Consider the following 19,020-nt stretch of genomic DNA (forward strand, 5'->3'; position numbering starts at 1 on the left):
CCTCCTCACCGCACCCACCTGCCCCCCGTCTTGCTCGCCCGATTTCAAAACCGAGCCCAGAATCCCCTCCCTCTTCGGGCCCCTACCAAACGCCCAAAGCAAATTCAAACCAGAAGCGACATCAAAATCTTAAAGTAAAGGACCCAAAAGAAAACCCCAAAAAAAGGGCGAGGATGTCTATGTCAGATTCAACAATGGCGGTAATTTCTTGATTTTTCGTTTGCTTTGCTCGTGGAAAATTTTAAATTTCATTTGATTAAAGCTTATATTTTTTAAAGTGTAGATTTGACCATTGGATTGGAACTGGGTATATAATGATACACTTGCATCGTTCTTTTCAGACTTCTAAATTTTTGGATTCATGTGAAGTTGATTTATGTTTTCCAAGATATTGAGTTTTCTAAGCAAGAAAATAATCCAATAGGTGCCAAATATAAATCAAATGGATTAAGAGATTAACTTCATTGCAATATTTGTTTGCTTCTGGAGTTTCATATATCACCTTAATTTCCATATTTTTATACTACATCAGTTTTCGTTCCTTGCAAATTGACAGCCATGTAGGACTCATTATTTTAATAATTTAATTAATTCTTAAAATTCTGTATAATCCAACTTTGTTGTTTGAATATTTTCCTACCCTATACATCTGAGTGAATTCTGTAGTAGTGTTTCTGTTTCTGTCATATGCTTTATCCATTCTATCTAGGTTTCTTGAAGTGTCTGGCACCTGAACAGAGCCCCGGACTGAGGCCCGAAGTATGTTAAATATGATAAGCTATTTCGCAGTTTCTTTCTTGTTGAATACAACAATAACTGAAATTAGACTTATTTTGTAATCATTTTTTGTCATTGGCTTAAGAAATTAGCCTCAACTTTTAATCCACTTATTTAAAAACATATGGTCGTGCATGTGTGAAAAGGAGTATCTTTCGATCATCTCAAATGTGCCACCAGCCAGATGTTGCCTACAATAAGATTCTTTAGTTTTTTCACGGAATAATTCAAGTGTGGAAAGTTAGAATTGTTAATTACCGCATCTTTATATAGATTTTCGTATTGTTGCTGGGCTAGCATGGTAATCGTTCATATGAACTCATGCATGTGATGTTTGCAAATTCTATTAATTTGCACTCTAAATTTTTTTATTGACTTTATCCTCAATTATTTATCTGTAACAATCTTATATTTTGGGAGTATATTTTGTGGTATCTAATATAATGTGTCTGTTGTGTCTTCCATAGGAGAGAATACGCATTGGTAAAGAGCTTTTAGAAGCCAAACGAATGGAGGAAGAAAATGAAAGAAAACGGTTATACTCTGACTGCTTTTAAGTATTATGTTTATATTTTATGTTTTCCATACATTTGGTGTGTGTTGCACAGCTGTCTTTGGAATAATGAGTTATAAGTTTGTCTCTTTAATGTCTAGAATAATGGCACTGAGAAAGGCAGAGAAAGAGGAAGAGAAGAGGGCGAGAGAAAGAGAAGAGCTTTTACATATTCTTTATTGTTTGCCTCTTCAATTTGTATGTCTTTCATGTTTAATGTTAAATGTGTTACATATATAATAGGTTAGATAGAATGCATATATAATAGGTTAGACATATATAATAGGAATGTGCTGCGACTGTCAAGGTGCCATAGTAGAATACTTCTTGGTTTCGCATCTTTATTAACAAAGTATTGTTTGGGGCATAAAAGACTTTACACAATGATGAATACCCTTTATTTGCTTTGCTCTTTATTCAAATGAATACATAAGCTGGACTCCTGAATAAATGCCACAAGTGAAGAGTCCATTCCACCATTTGTATATTTTTACTGTCTAAATAGGTCTAGAAATCACATCCTTTTGGCATTACGGTGGTATTCCCTAAACGGGCGGGCAATTTCCTACATATCATGTGTCATTGTACTACTTGTGCATGTACTCAGTTAACTATGTCTTAACATGATTCTCTGCCATGTTCTAGAATGTCAATGAGGAAAGTACTAAAGTTAATGACCTTTCACTTGTCAAGGAAAGGTTTTTGCTAAATGAGACTTGATTATTGAGTTATAGGATAATAAAAAAACATGCAAGCTCTCCTCTAGAGACATTTTAAGTCATTAGTATAATGTTAATGATGTTGGCCATCCATCGTATATATAATGGACAGTTATAAAGCTTTCCACTCTCTTATCTCTTTTAACTTAGTCACTTCCTCCATTTCGTCACTTCCTCCATTTCGGTCCATATTAAAATAGAATCAGGCCTTTTTATACTGTTGTTTATTGTGCTATATCTTACTGCTATGAACAATCACACAAAAGAAAAAACACACCAAAACAAATGCATTATGCAAATGCAATTACTCTTTAATTTGTGATGCCACCGATGAATTGGTAGAGAAGCAATATTTTGTATTTGGAAAAAACAAAGTATATTGATCTCTTTTGCCATGCATGTCTGTCGAGTTTGCTAACGTGAATGATCTCTTTTGCAGGATCCACTGGTGACTAAAGGTGCAAACACTGCATATATGGATATTGAACTGGTGGGTGAATGCTTTGGGGTCCTCTCATCATTTGGCCAATTCTGAATGTGTTACGTAGGAAATTAATGATTGGAAGAATCATTGTTCGACTACTTAGTTTGAAGGTTTTTATGAGCTTTAGGGTTCAAATTGGTATTGTTTTTAGGAACTGTTGAGCAATCTAAATTTGTAAATAATTTATGTAAAAGTTTGTAAACAATTTATGTATCTCTAGTATTTTGGTAAATGTATTATTTGAATATAATTGGATTTGATATTATAATTTAATTAGATCTTGTTGGATATGAATTCAATCTAGTATTGTTCAATGTTGTGTACATGCACCAAAAGTAGGTTCGGCAAAAAAAAAAAAAACAACTGTAGCACAACATCATAGACGGAAATTCTGTCTAGGATGCTCAAATTCCGTCTAGGATGCTTTTTTTAAAAGAAAAAATTTAAAAAAAAATTAAAAACATCAATTTTCGTCTAGGATGAGTATTTTAGACGGAATTTCCGTCTAGAATACTCATCCTAGACGGAAATTTTTTCCGTCTAGAATACAGTATTCTAGACGAAAATCCCGTCTAGAATATTTCGTCTAGGATATATTCTAGACGGTTTTGAATTCCGTCTAGAATATTCCGTCTAGGATGTATTCTAGACGGAATTTCCGTCTAGAATACTACATTCTAGATGGAAACTTTCTAGACGGCTATTCTAGACGGAATTCCGTCTAGAATATACATCCTAGACGGAATTTTGAGTATTCTAGACGGAATTTTCCGTCTAGAATACCTTATTTTTTACTTGTGATGCAATCACACTAAAAGTTAGAAGTCGTGATGAGCAATGAAGGCCTTGTATTTAGCAGTTTGATAGAGCAATATTTAGAAGCATAGGCAGGACGAGACGACGGAGTTGTAGCAAGCAAGGTCGGCGGGGCGGGGGGCTTCGTGGAAGAACTAGAGGGCGAGGGAGAGGGAGCCGGAGGGATATTTTTTTGATAATTTTGGGTATCAATTTAATAATTTTGGGAGATAAGGGGGTTAAAAACAAATTTTCTCGCCGGAATTTTGAGAAATGAGTCTTATTGTCAAAAAGGCCGAGCTTTAATTGTCGCCGGATTTTTTTTAAATATCAAACTGGCAAAAATGTTTGTATAAATATACCAATTTGGTATTTTAGTCAATTTATTTGGGATGGGTATCTAACAGAATCAAGTATATTTCATTTTCATTAGTAAAAAAATCGAATACTATCAATAACGAATTAATTTGTTTGATTGTCGAATACTATTTGTGAACCTAAATGTGCATAAATTGGATGTAAGGTCATAAACATTTGTGAATCCGCAATTTCAATACCGGCGAAATACACAAAAGTTGAGATCGTACCGAATTGATGCGTGCGCTTGCGCCAAGGCCCAGGCCCAAATCAGAAAGTGCTATAAAAAGAAATGGTCCGGCCCATTTAACCATCCGCTATATATAACGAACAGCTCATTTCCTAGGGTTTAGTCGCGCCGCATCATTTCAGAGCTCTCGCCTTCCTCCTCTCTCGCGGAGACCACCAAACCCTAGGCGCCATGGTGAGAATCCCTTCAATTTCTTGATCTCTTCAATTTTCTTTAAACTTGTGGGTCTAACTTCGTTAGTTATCAACAGTCTCTCGTTGCGAACGAGGATTTTCAGCACATTCTTCGTGTTCTCAACACCAACGTCGATGGGAAGCAGAAGATCATGTTCGCGCTAACCTCGATCAAAGGTATCGGCCGGCGATTCGCCAACATCGTCTGCAAGAAAGCCGACGTCGACATGAACAAAAGGTATTTCCTTTGATCTAGTCATGAACAAAAGGGATTTCCTTTGATATAGTAAGTGTCTAGATTCATGAAAGTTTAAAACTTGAGCTATATTGTGATCTTTATTTGGCACTGAGCTTTGTCTGTTGGCTTTAAATTTTGTAATTTTTAGAGTAATGTGCGAAGAATTACGTCTGTTGAAGCCCAAAACGGAGCTATTCCAATGGATAAATTTCACACTCAGGGGTAGCCTGGTAATATCACCTGTTGGGTTAGAAAATTTAACAGACGGACGAGTTGGCAATAAAATTAATGATTTGAGGGACTTTTATAGATAAATTAAAGATGATTTAAGGGACTACTACGCAATTACCCTATATTTTTAATTTTGGATTTTTAGCAGTTTGAAAATTATTGCATATAATATTAAAATTATTGTGTTACGGGCTCTTATAAAGTATTGATTACTTGTTACATGCAATTGGTGAAGATGTGATGATTTCAGGTTCCACATAAATAATAGATACTTGCCTAATCAAGAACGATAGGGAATCATTTTGGATATGATTGAAATATGATTGAATGCCATAAAAGGATAGTTTGCAACAATATATGATAGTTATTTTGGATTTTAGTGTATTTCATTGGCTTCAGTAGTGGATTTGATGATGATTTACTTCGCCCAATTTGAATGCATTGTATGGATTTTTGGGTACATTGTGCTCTTCTGTTATCAGTTAGATCTTTCATAATGCTGTTTTTAGTTATTCTGATTGGGATTTTTTTTCTTCTATGACATCTATTTTATTTTATTTGTATAGAGCTGGGGAGCTCTCTGCTGCAGAGCTTGAAAATCTGATGACAATTGTGGCTAACCCCCGCCAGTTCAAGATTCCAGACTGGTTTCTGAACAGAAAGAAGGATTACAAGGATGGTAGGTACTCTCAGGTTGTTTCTAATGCATTGGACATGAAGCTCAGGGATGACCTGGAACGCTTGAAGAAGATCAGGTTGGTTATCCTTTTTAACCCTTTGCACATCTTGTTTTACTTTCGAATTTGTCTACTCTTATTGTCATTGTTTCTATCCTGAAGAATTGCAGTTAATCTTTTATATCTCTAGGATGCTGAAATCAAGTGTCGTCTAAAATTATTGATACTTCGTATCCCTTAAACATGTATGCCATTCATTTTGATTGCTTTTCTCTTGCTATGGCGCTCACATTTTTGCCCCTTAAGAGTTTACATTTTCCCTTTGTTTTTATTCATTGGTAAGTTTCTATTTCTGTGTACATTGCAGATCTAATGCTTTGACTTGGTTGATGAATACAAAACTTTGAATTTGATTTTCATCACCCGTGCATCCACTCTCTTGTTGGAAGAAAAACATCATAGATATCACTGAGCATGTAGGAAACAATTTGTAGCTATGTCCATTATTAAGTCGGTGTTATTGAAAGTGCTATATTTTTATAATGGAAACAATTGGCTCGTGAATTGACCTTTGACACAAAATATCTTATTCATTATACACTTTGTATTATTTACTTATTATTCTTATACAGAGTATGTGAAGGACAAATTTTCAAAACCAACCTGTTTTGAATCTTAATCTCAAAAAAGACCCGTTTCAAACTTAATTTCAAAAAACTGACTCAGTTGGCTGAAATTGGGTCGGTTTTTTTAAAAAAAGTTCCCAAACTTCACGGGAGTTGAAGTCCCGTGAAGTTTTTACGTAGCAAAACTTCACGGGACTTCAACTCCTGTGAAGTTTGGGAACTTTTTTTTTAAAAACCGGCCCAGTTTCAGTCCAACTGGGTCGGTTTTTGAAAATAAGTTTGAAACGGGTCGGTTTTTGAAATTAAGTTTGAAACGGGTCGGTTTTTGGGATTTTTTGGCAAAGAAGTCTATTTTGAAAATTTGTCCATGTGAAGAATATGTCACATAGGATGCTTAGTTTATAAATAATTATAAATATTACCTGCTGTATGCATGAAGTAGTGGTTGAATTGATAGATTGTGCACAATTTGTTACAACTTGCTGTAAATAGACAAATGGTTGGTAGCTCATCATGTAGTCTCAATCAGAAATTGGCTGCGAAAGATGGGTTTTGAAGTTGATCCGGCACAATTCTGATTGCAGCAATTAGATTGCATATTAATGCTCCGGAACTTGTAACAAACAAGTTGCTTGTGTTATTTTCCTGGCACATGAACTTTATCATGTTCCCATTGTGGTCTGGTTTATGTCTTTCAGGCACTAAAAAGAACAAATTCTATTGTTTAATATGAATTTTTTTATCAACATGTTTCCTAATAACCTGTGGTTCTTATTATTTAATTGTGTGTGGAGTATGATCAATCATCATTAAATTTATTAACATTTGTGATTTTTTAATGCTTGCTCCCCAAAACGGAAAGAATCTTCAAAATCTTGTTTTGTTGAAATTTTCTAATGCCTGATGCGTTCTCTGCAGGAACCACCGTGGACTGAGGCACTACTGGGGCCTCCGAGTCAGAGGACAGCACACTAAGACCACTGGCAGGCGAGGAAAGACTGTTGGTGTCTCTAAGAAGCGTTGAACTCTTGAGCTGCATCTGGTTGTATTTTCCTACTGTTGGAAGTTCATTTAGATACTATGTTTAGCTCGACTTATTTGTGAGGGTAATATCTAGTTTTTTGGCGACAATTTTGGTTATCTGTTGAACTGTTTGGAAGCTATTTCCCCTTGATTGGTACTTTGTATGGAATGGTTTCTTCAGCTTGAGTTCATATATGCGAAGTTAATTTGCTTTTAAGCTGCTATAATATTGCGGTCTTTTTCTTTCTTTCTATTTCTATTTTTTGGTCGGTCAATATTGCTGTCTTTCGGCTTCGTGAAGCGAGCTCTCCAGTATTTTTGGGCGTTTTTTGTTTACGAAAGCTATTGCTATTTTATTTCTATGAAAAAATGTCCTCTCTTTACTGACTATATGCTCAAATTTTGAATTAAATTGCAGCTATGTAAGACTTGCTCGAAATGCTGATGTTGTAAGTATAAACATGCCGTTTAATACTTGCATTACATTCTGTATTTTTCAGCTGCCTTGTGTTGTTAATCCATGATCTAATAGTACATACCAAGATTGAAAAAGTAGTAGGTTGTTTTTTTTCACGCGGCTTATATTTTTAGTCCATATTCAGAAGTTGCAATACTTGCTTCAAAGAGTTAATCAGAAATTATCGGATTTGTTTGTGGATCGGCTTCAATACTTTCTGTAAGTGAATAGGAGGGTTTATGTTCATAATTATCTTGCGGTCTAAGTAAACGTATTCGGATCCTCAGATTAGTACTTGTAATCAAGCTGTTATTGTTTAATGATGCAATTCATTAGAATACGTTAAATGCTATATTTGTAAGAATCAAAATCATCCATAACCATCCATTAAATATTCAACAGGCGAAATGGAAAGTAGCGGGGCTTATCATAAGTAAACTAATGAATAACACTTAACTTATTAAAAAAAAAGTTGAGTAGGGTATTCAACTCCTTTTCCTTTTTTTTTTTTTTTTGAAGTGCTAATGTTTGGTTGAGTGAAAGTGACGAGGTCTTTCGCTCGTTGTTTCCGCTTTCAAGCTCTTTTTGACCCTCTCCTGATAATGGTATCCCCATTTAGCATAACAATGGTCAATTTTGAAATAAGTTGAGGCCATATTTTTTTTAACGCTCATTAAGACGCATATTATGCAATTGTCGACAAGACAACGAAGCATATTTGTTCCAACGCCAATGTCAGAGGTGTGATTTAATTGTTTGCGCTAATTTAAAGTTATTAGCAGAACATTTGTAACTCGCTTCTTACTCCCTATGATTTTCTATTTAGTTGATTTTTTTACCTAAATAAAGTAATATATATCTTTAATTTTTTTTTCAGAAAATGTAAAAAGAAAATAAAGGGTTTTCCGATATTAGTACTTTAGATTGTGAACATTTTGAACTAAGTTCCTCAAATCATTGAAAACTGCTATTAGATCCCGCAATTCTTATATCTTGAACAATTGCCCTTGATTCGAGGGATTAATTTGAATAACTTATAAGAATCAAGGCGTTTAACAGCAATTCAACGATTTAAAGGACTAAATTCAAAAAAAAAAAACTTATAATTTCAAAATATTCAAGATTCAAGAAATTAATATCCTAAAAAAACCCTAAATAATAAATGTTATATCGCGAGACATGGTGCGAGAACCGAAAAGAAACCCTCCATACGCCTGGCATCACTCCCATGCCTATCCAGTTGGAACATTGATCTCTAGCTCAGGTTGTTTTCATTCCGAGTGTGACTGATGCTATTTTGAGCACAAAACAATTGATGATTTTGATGATGACATTGCACTCACAGGTGATTGTTTACAGTGGCAACGACCTTGGATGGCAAATTCACCCCTAACTCAAGCCACTAACCACTTCTTCACCAAATCATCTTGCTCACATCATCAAAATCATCTCAAGAGCATACAAATATCTGGCATTTGGCCCCTATGTGAGTTGCAAGAAGAGTCAGTCGATCGATCGCATATTGGCTAATCGTGCTTTTCACCGATGAACTTTGGTCCGAAGTGTGTGATTCTTCCTTGGTTCTTGCAACCCCAGAATTCTCAAGCTGGTTTTGAGATGTAGACCTGTCACCCCTTGTCTTCACCTCAAAAAAGATTACAAACCCTTTTGCCTTCACTGTTTGGAAAACAATGTGTGATGGGATCTTCAGGGGTACCAAAAAGATCGCCTGCTATCGCACTAATTCTTGCGGAGGTCTTTGCACGACAACATGCACGTAAGATGTTGGGTTATTAGTGCTTGTTTGTTAGGAATTCATGATGATGCTGTGTCAAAGAGCAATGCTGGTGTTAACCTTTCAATGGAGTACAGAGGCGAAGGGACTGATATACAAGGGAAGATCTGATATGCAAGCTTCTTGGAGATTGGGGAGCTACCTGCAAGTTGAGGAAACTAATAAGGACTTAATAAGAGTCCAGCTCAGCAAGAAAATAACCGTTCAAGTCCAGCTCAGCTGAAATATTTGTTAGGAATTCATGATGATGCTGTGTCAAAGAGCAATGCTGGTGTTAACCTTTCAATGGAGTACAGAGGCGAAGGGACTGATATACAAGGGAAGATCTGATATGCAAGCTTCTTGGAGATTGGGGAGCTACCTGCAAGTTGAGGAAACTAATAAGGACTTAATAAGAGTCCAGCTCAGCAAGGAAATAACCGTTCAAGTCCAGCTCAGCTGAAACAGTTATTTTCTGTTTTGGGTTCGTTACGCTGGTGCACGTGCACAAACAGTGCATTTTCTTTTGAGCGTTTCTTTTGAGAGGAAGATTGGATTGTATATATAGAGTGTTGTAATAAATCATAAAAGATAGGTATGAAAAGAGTTCTATTTCCTCTCACTCTAATCTTTGTTCATCTTCTTCCCTAATTCTCTCTCTTAATCTCGCAGTTCTCTCTTTCGTTCTCTCTTCTTCAAGTATCCAGGTTCCTCATGGCTAGGAATAGTTCATCAAGGATCAACAGAGGCTCTAGAGCCTCACAATTGGTATCAGAGCAGCTAGAATCTGAAGGAGTTCCTGTTGAGGATTCTAGGGCTGATCACGAGGAAGTTCCTGGGGATGAAGTAAATCAAGGTGAAAGGGTTGCTCGGATGGAGAACGAGATCAATCAACAGAGATCCCTCAGTCAACAAATAGCTGCACAGTTGAGAGAGATATCCTCTCAATTGCAGGAGCTCAAGAACTCCAAGGACGTGATGTGTTCTCAATTGCAAGAACTCAAGAACTCCATGGATGTGGATAAAGGAGCAACAGACAATGGATTGAGGAGCGATTCAAGAACCATGGGTTCAGGATCAAGAAGTGAACGTGGAATTCTTGGATCAGGCAACAGGAATCAAGCTCATGATTTCCAGCAACCACAACAGGGGAGGTTTGATTCCAATGGTGAATTTTCATTAACACATAATCTTGGTAATTCCTGGAATCAACAGAATTCTTTCTTTAGTAATCAGAAGCTAGTTCAACCAAAGTCTTTAAGATTAGATTTTCCATCTTTCTCTGGTAATAAAAATGTGATTGCATGGTTAGAGCAAACTGAACAAAATTTTGATTACTATGATATCAAGGGTGATGAGTGGGTCAAGGTCTGTTCATTTTATTTGAGAGATGAAGCTCTACAATGGTATAGGTGGATGATTAGAAATATTAAAGATTACAATTTATGGGATGTTTTTAGAGAAGAATTTATCACAAGATTTGGTCCCAGTGAACTCTCAAGGCCTTATGATGTCTTCTCCACCATGAAACAAACCTCTACAATTAGAGAGTATTTAGGGAGGTTTGAGCAGACTTTGGGATTGTTAGATGACCAACCTTCCAGGAGACACATCATTGAAAGGTTCATAGGGGGGCTTAAAGAAGAATTGAGGTATGAAGTGGCAGCTGCTAGGCCATCCTCTTTGAAAGGGGCTGTTTCCTTAGCTAAATTGTTTGAAGAAAAACAAAAGAGTGATAGGAGACCCAGGGGAAATTGGAATTCCTTCAATTCAGGTGGTTCTTTACATAACTCTTCCCATGATATGCCTACAAAAGATACCTCATGTTACCCTTCTCAAAAAAAAAAAATTACTCCTGAAAAAAATACATAGAAGAAGAAGTCAAAACCTGTGTTTTACTTGTGATGAAAAATGGCACAGAGGCCATCAATGCAAGGAGAAGAAGCTACTCATTATGGAAGGAATTTTAGAAGGGGGTATAGATAGAAATGGAGATGCTATTGAGGAGGATAATCAAGACTCTCTAACCTTAGAACTAGCTGAAAGTTTAGTGAAAGGAGCCACATCTATTTCCGTTCAAGCACTGAGTGGCATTACTGCATCTCACACCATCAGAATAGTTGGATACTACAAAAACCAAGCAGTTAGTATTCTCATAGACTCTGGATCAACACATAACTTCATCAATGCTAAAGTGGTTAAAAAACTGGGACTGACAGTGTCTGAATCAAATAATTTTGATGTCTTGGTGGCTAGTGGAGAATTGATTAAGGGAGGTGGAGTATGTCAAGAGGTGCCATTAGACTGCCAAGAAGTGAAATTTCAGATTAATTTGTTGGTCATGCCTATAGGGGTAGCCAAATTGTGCTAGGGGCTGATTGGATGAAGACCATGGAAGATATTACATTGAACTTCAAAAAATTGCAGGTCACATTTGTTAGTGAATGAATTAGAAGAGTCTTGCAGGGAATCATTCCAGGGGAGCTGCAAGTGGTTAGTAAAAAAAACCATTGTTAAAATATCAGAGAGCAGGAGGAAGGCTATTTTATTCAGTTGTGTAGTGTGAATTTGCAAGAATCATCAAAACAAGCAAGTTTAGAGGAGTGACCTGAGGATATGCACAAATTGATTAAAGAATTTGAGATAATTTTCCAAGAGCTTCCTCATCTTCCTCCTAACAGAGAGATAAATCACAAGATTCCATTAGAGGAAGGCACCAAACCTATATGTATTAGACCCTACAGATATGCACATTTTTTGAAAGAGGAGATTGAAAAACAAATTGAGGAAATGATTCAAAAGGGTGTTATTAGACCAAGTCATAGTCCTTTTTCATCTCCAGTGGTCATGGTAAAGAAGTCAGATGGTAGCTGGAGAATGTGCATTGACTACAGGTCCCTCAATAAGTCCACCATCAAGGATAAGTTTCCTATTCCTATCATTGATGAACTACTTGATGAACTTCATGGAACCAAGTTTTTTACTAAGCTTGACCTGAAATCTGGTTATCACCAGATTAGGATGTATGAGTTAGACATACCAAAAACTACCTTCAGGACACATCATGGGCATTTTGAATTTCTAGTAATGTCATTTGGTCTAACAAATGCTCCCTTAACTTTTCAGGCTCTTATGAATAACATATTCAAACATCTACTCAGGAAATCCATACTGGTATTCTTTGATGACATATTGGTATATAGCAAGCAATGGCAAGATCATCTGATTCATTTGAGGCAGGTGTTTGAGGTCATGGAGGCTCACAAGTTGGTGGCAAAAATGTCAAAATGCAGCTTTGGGAAGAGACAAATGGAGTATTTGGGACACATTGTATCACAGTAAGGAGTTGGGGTTGATCCTCTTAAAATTAAGGCTATTATTGAGTGGCCTACACCTAAAACCTTGAAAGGGTTAAGAGGATTCCTTGGCCTAGCTGGCTATTATAGGAAGTTTATTAAGGGGTTTGGTATGATAGCCCAGCCCTTGACCAATCTTCTGAAGAAGGGGGCCTTTAAGTGGACTCCAATGGCTGAAGAGGCCTTCACATCATTGAAACATGCACTAACTCAGCCACCAGTTTTAGCAATGCCTGATTTCAGTGTGCACTTTGTTATTAAGTGTGATGCTTCTGACTCTGGAATTGGGGCAGTGTTGATGCAAGCAGAGAGACCTATAGCTTATTTTAGCTATGCTTTAAAGGGAAGGAATGTTGCTCTCTCAACTTATGAAAAAGAGCTCCTGGCAATTATCCTTTCTACAAAGAGGTGGCAACAATATTTGCTAGGAAGGAGTTTTGTTATTAGAACTGACCATCAAAGTCTCAAGTTCTTATTGGAGCAAAGAATACATACAGGAATCCAGAATAAATGGCTTGCCAAGTTACATGGGTATGATTATGTTGTAGAATACAAACCTGGTAGATTGAAAAGAGCTGCTGATGGCTTGTCCAGGATCTATGGCGATGAAGAAGAAGCTACCAAGGGAACCATGGGTCTCTCAGCAATTTTCACTGTCCATAATGATTGGTTTGAAGAGATTAAGCTAATGTGTTCCACAGATCCTTTCTTCAAAGAACTTGACGACAAATTACAACAAGGACAATTACCAGTTGCAGATTATTGCAAGAAGAATGGAGTGTGTTATTATAAGGGCAAAATCCTTATCAGTCATATTGTTCAACACATAAAGACTTCATTACTGGAGGAGCACCATGCTAGCCCTTCCGCGGGTCACTCTGGGATTACTAGAACATTACATAGGCTAAGGAGAGCTTTTTATTGGAAGGGAATGAGGAATGATGTACAGAAATATGTCCAAGCTTGTGATGTTTGCCAAAGCACTAAAGGGGAGAATGTTGCTTCTCCTGGACTCCTGCAGCCTTTACCTATACCAGACTATATATGGGAGGACCTATCGATGGATTTTATCACCAGCTTGCCTAAAAGTGGAGACAAATCTGCTATTTTGGTGGTGGTTGATAGACTCTCAAAGTATGCTCACTTTTTTGCACTTACACACCCCTATACTGCTCAACCAGTGGCTAAAGTTTTCTTTGATGGGGTTTTCAAGCTTCATGGCATACCTAAGTCTATAGTAAGTGACAGAGATCCATTGTTTACCAGTTCTTTTTGGAGAGAGCTGTTTAAGTTGCAGGGTAGTCAGCTCAAGTTCAGCTTTGCCTATCATCCTCAGACTGATGGGCAAATTAAAATAACAAATAAGAGTTTGGAGGCCTATCTGAGATGTTTCTGTTGTCACAAGCCTAAGGAGTGGTGTCAATGGCTACCTTTAGCAGAATTTTGGTACAACACTACCTAGAAGGTTTCTACCCAAACCACTCCATTTGAGGCAGTATATGGAAGACCCTCTCATTCTTTGCTCTCTTACATTCCCAAAAGTTGTAAGGTGCAAGCAGTTGATGAGGCCTTATTCTCTAGAGACATTACCCTGAAATTTTTGAAAGATAGCTTGAAAGGTGCAGCTGAGAAAATGAAGAAATTTGCTGATGTACACAGGAGTCATCGCGGCTTTCTTGTTGGCGACTGGGTTTTTCTTAAACTTCAGCCATACAGGCAGATTAGTGTCTCCTCACACAAACCTCATAAGCTTCCTCCTAAATACTATGACCCTTATCAGATCCTAGAAAAAATTGGTGAGGTTGCTTATAGGATTGCTCTTCCAGCTCAAGCTAAGATTCATCCTGTTTTCCATGTTTCTTAGTTGAAACGGAGAATTGGATCTGGCATTGTCCTTCAGGTTGATTTTCCTACATATGTGGAGGAGATAGTGGATGAGCCAGAGGCAATCTTGGGCAGGAGATCTATTGTCAGGGGTAACCATTTAATTCCTCAGGTCCTGATCAAGTGGAAGCAACACACATACTTGGATTCCACATGGGAGTCTTATTGGGATTTGGTCAAGCGATTTACTACCTTTGACCTTGAGACAAGGTCAAATTTAAGGAGAGGGAATTTGTTAGGAATTCATGATGATGCTGTGTCAAAGAGCAATGCTGGTGTTAACCTTTCAATGGAGTACAGAGGCGAAGGGACTGATATACAAGGGAAGATCTGATATGCAAGCTTCTTGGAGATTGGGGAGCTACCTGCAAGTTGAGGAAACTAATAAGGACTTAATAAGAGTCCAGCTCAGCAAGAAAATAACCGTTCAAGTCCAGCTCAGCTGAAATAGTTATTTTCTGTTTTGGGTTTGTTACGCTGGTGCACGTGCACAAACAGTGCATTTTCTTTTGAGCGTTTCTTTTGAGAGGAAGATTGGATTGTATAAATAGAGTGTTGTAATAAATCATAAAAGATAGGTATGAAAAGAGTTCTATTTCCTTTCACTCTAATCTTTGTTCATCTTCTTCCCTAATTCTCTCTCTCAATCTCTCAGTTCTCTCTTTCGTTATCTCTTCTTCAAGTATTCAGGTTCCTCATGGCTAGGAATAGTTCATCAAGGATCAACAGAGGCTCTAGAGCCTCACATTGTTCCATCTCTCCGTCCCCCCCTCTGCTGGTCCTCGCCTCCTCAAGATATGATCAAGATTAATACAGATATCGCTATCCGCTCAGATGCTTTAGCCATTGGGGTTATTGCTAGAGACCATCTCGGGTGTAACTTGCTCTCTTTTGGTGAGTTTGGACCTCCACTCTCACCTAGCGAAGGAGAGGCTTCCGCGATCCTCAGAGCCCTCAAAATTGCTATCTCCAGGGTTGGCGGCGTATTCAGGTTGAATGTGATTCCTTGAGTTTGGTTCACATGATTCTTGGAGTTGTGCAAATTCCCTAAGTACTTATCCAGTTTGTTGGTGAATGTTGGCTTTTGACGAAATTTTTTGACACCATTTTGTTTCAACATATTCAAAGATAGGGTGATGGTAGTGTACATTGCCTATCTCAATTTGATCTTAGATATGTTTTTTTGGAGCTCCCTGAAAGTTTAGAATATATCTGTAACCAAATTATCTATGAGGCAATGCATTGAATTCAAACCTACACTTAAAAAACTACACTTAAAAAAAAATACTGCATCCGGATAAGGTTAATTCTTAAGAGAGAGAAACCTGCCAAACAAAGGAAAGGACAAAACGACCAATAGCAGGTAGGGGTGAGCACGGTTCGGTTCGGGTCGGTTTTTACCAAAATTTGAACAACCGAACCGAACCACCTATAATTCAAAACCGAACCGAACCGTTGCAAATCGGTTCGGTTCGGTTCGGTTCGGTTTGTTCGGTTCTAACTTTCATCGAGTATAACAATCAAAGGCACAAATAATCAAATATTGCTTGACATGAAAATTTATATCCAAGCATCCAAGGACCAAGCAAATAAACACAGTAGCAAGTTGTTGACATTGATTTTTTGAAAGCAAACACAAAGCTTTGTAACATGAAAATCACAGTGTTGTAGAGTTAAAGTTTACATACTAACATGAAAATACATTGTCAACAGGAATCACAGAGAAGACATCAGTACATCACCAACAGGAATCACAGTGTTGATTTAAAAAGACCACAACATGTTGAGGTCAAATTGGACTTGCGTTGCAAAGGAGAGGATGCTGAAATGGATGCTTCCCATGTCTGGAACCGTGAAATGCTGTGTCAAATTTGATGTCTCTTGTTGTTAAAAGTTAAACGACCTGTAAACGAGTTAGGATATAGTTAACAGCAAGAGTTGGTTAACAGCAAGAGTTGGAAGTATGATCTATGTTATGGTTGGACAACCTATGTGATTTCAGCAATAAAAAGTTAATAAAAATCAAATCATTTAACATACAAAAACATAAATGGTAAATACCTATGTCTAACTTCTCAAGAGCATCCAAATCTTCTTCAAAGCAAATTTTGCTCGAACCCGGCGTAGCCAACAAGTTTCGAAGCCAATCGGAAGTGCATACTAGGCTTTGTACCATTCTCGGAGTCAATGAGCTCCTAAATGGATCAAGTACTCGGCCACCTGTACTAAAAGCAGATTCAGAAGCAACTGTGGAGATTGGAATAGCTAATACATCACGAACCATCCGAGAGAGAATTGGGAACCTTGCACTATTAACTTTCCAATAAGCTAAAATATCAAAGTTACTTTGATCGGCTTCAACATCCTCGCTTAGAAATTTTTCCAACTCTGATTTTGCTTCGACACTTCCTTTTGCGGCTTTCAACCTTTTAAATTGACTTCTTACATCGGTTATTTGATTAACATCACCACTGTCAATATTATTAGATGAAGCACCAATTGATTGCTCACTTGCATTTTTTTCAGTTGCATATTTAAGCTTGTAGTCATTGAATAATGCAAATGCGGCATCTTTGATGAATTTTAACTTATCAACACTTTCTTTCTCACCATATGTAAGCTCAAGAATAAAAGTCACAAAATCTTCTTTATTTCGTGGATCTAGAAGCGCCGCAATGTAAATCAACATGTTCGTCTTCTCCCAACTTCCCCAATACTTCTCATATTTATCTGTCATTTTATTAGCAATTCTAGCATATAATGCATCTTCAGACAATCTCCATTTTTGCAAATCACAAGCAACATTACCAATTTCTTGAAGAAAAAAATTACTTGTCACATATGAGGAACCTGAAACAAGTAATGTTAGCTTGTAAAATTTTTCAAGCAAAATGCATAACCTTCTCACATTAACCCAATCATCCTCCAATGGCATTCCATGAGCTCCATTTCCATTACTTAGTTCAAATCTAAAGAAGGGATCCTCCTCACCATATCTTTTTAAAGCTTTTTCATATTTTTGAGTAATGTTCAACATCAAATAAGTGGAATTCCATCTAGTGCATACATCCAAACATAAAGATGAACCAAATTCAATTTTTTCTAGTTCAATGCAAGTTTTGAATTTAGCTAATCTAGATGGAGATTGCCTCACATATCTCACCGCCGAACGAACACGAGCAACGGAATCCCCCAAACCTTTGAGCCCATCACTAACAATAAGATTAACAATATGAGCAATGCATCTCATATGAAGATATTTCCCACCCAATATTGTGCCTCCCCAATTGTTGAACCTCTTTTTTAAGTATGCAATCATGGTATCATTTGAACTAGCATTATCAACCGTGATGGTGAAAACATTCTCAATTTCCCAATCTAGTAAACACTTCTCGACCACCTTCCCAAGATCATCTCCTTTATGACTTGAAATAGGACAAAAGTTTATTATTCTTTTGTTCAATTTCCAATCATTATCAATCCAGTGTGCCGTTAAACACATATAATTAATATTTTGAATGGAAGTCCAAGTATCGGTTGTTAGACACACCCTCTGACATGTAGCTTTCAATAAATTCTTCAAATTTTTTTTTTCTTCAAGGTAAATTTCATAGCAATCTCTTTGGATTGTCCAACGAGAAGGAATATGAAATCTAGGGCAAGCGGTTGACATAAAATTTTTAAACCCTAAACCCTCTACTAACTTGAATGGAAGCTCGTCCAAAATGATAAAATAATTAAGGGCTTTTCTTATGGCTCCTTCATCATAACTCCAACTACCAAGGGTTCCCATTTTTGTACTAGATCCACTTTGTGAATCACGATTTGCCTGTAAATTTAATAACTTCTGTCGAGTGTCGACATTATGTGGATGCTTTTTGCAAGACTCCATGTGATTGCGAAGAGCTGTAGTACCATTTTTTTTACAATGTGCAAAATACACTTTTTCACAATACTTGCATTTTGCTTTTGGGTCACCATTTTTATCTTTAAACTTAGTAAAATGATCCCATACCTCCGATCTTCCTTTTATTGCTTTCCTTTTAGTCAAAGTCTGAGAGACTTGTGTAGATTGATTAGAATCAACTTGACTTGCATTTACATTAGGATTCTCCTCTTGAGAAGCCTGCATATTATTTCAACAATTCAACTAAATTAGGGTTTTTAACTTTTTAGCACACTAATATGCATAATCATATCAAAAAATATCAAAACCAATAAAATCAAAACCAAAGTCTTTCTTAACTGGACTAACTTTTGATCATAGAGATACACAGTTCACCTTACATTCTTTTCCAACAAACAGATGCATAATCATATCAAAAAATATAAGATAATGCACATCATAAGAAAAACAAAAGATTTCATTAAAGAGTCAGAACATGTTCTCAGATTTCAAATTACAAAAACAAACCAAAATGCGAACATTAGAAGAAAATGTCATAGGTTCCAATCAGGCAATCACAGCAGAACAAAATCAAAAATGGAGAAGGAAAATACGTGTTTCAATAAAGTCGAATATTTAAATTTTATGAAAACTATTCTATAAAACCTTAGCTGACATAGTTCTCAAAAATATAAAAATTCTAGCTGACATATCATTTGCATACAACATCCTTGTGTCTATAAAGAAAATTATTGATTGA

At 36.8% G+C, this 19,020-nt stretch overlaps 1 protein-coding gene and 1 long non-coding RNA gene across 2 annotated transcripts; both read left to right on the top strand.

The window, feature by feature from the left end:
- LOC109849410 lies at positions 1,216–1,480 on the top strand. The gene is made up of 2 exons (XR_002249086.1): positions 1,216–1,312; positions 1,432–1,480. It is a non-coding gene; the product is annotated as an uncharacterized LOC109849410 (long non-coding RNA).
- LOC109849409 (40S ribosomal protein S18) lies at positions 4,000–7,127 on the top strand. Its single transcript, XM_020419238.1, has 4 exons — positions 4,000–4,109; positions 4,186–4,346; positions 5,144–5,332; positions 6,799–7,127. The coding sequence occupies exons 1-4, from the start codon at positions 4,107–4,109 to the stop codon at positions 6,902–6,904; spliced, it is 459 nt and encodes a 152-aa protein (XP_020274827.1). The 5' UTR covers positions 4,000–4,106; the 3' UTR covers positions 6,905–7,127.

Source organism: Asparagus officinalis, chromosome 7 (genome assembly GCF_001876935.1).
Source record: "Asparagus officinalis chromosome 7, Aspof.V1, whole genome shotgun sequence".
NCBI lineage: Eukaryota > Viridiplantae > Streptophyta > Magnoliopsida > Asparagales > Asparagaceae > Asparagus > Asparagus officinalis.

Excerpts from the sequence above, each read along its gene's own strand:
- LOC109849409 (XM_020419238.1), top strand. Across the intron at positions 4,347-5,143 it reads GACGTCGACATGAACAAAAG|AGCTGGGGAGCTCTCTGCTG; the intron begins GTATTTCCTTTG and ends TTATTTGTATAG. Across the intron at positions 5,333-6,798 it reads GAACGCTTGAAGAAGATCAG|GAACCACCGTGGACTGAGGC; the intron begins GTTGGTTATCCT and ends CGTTCTCTGCAG.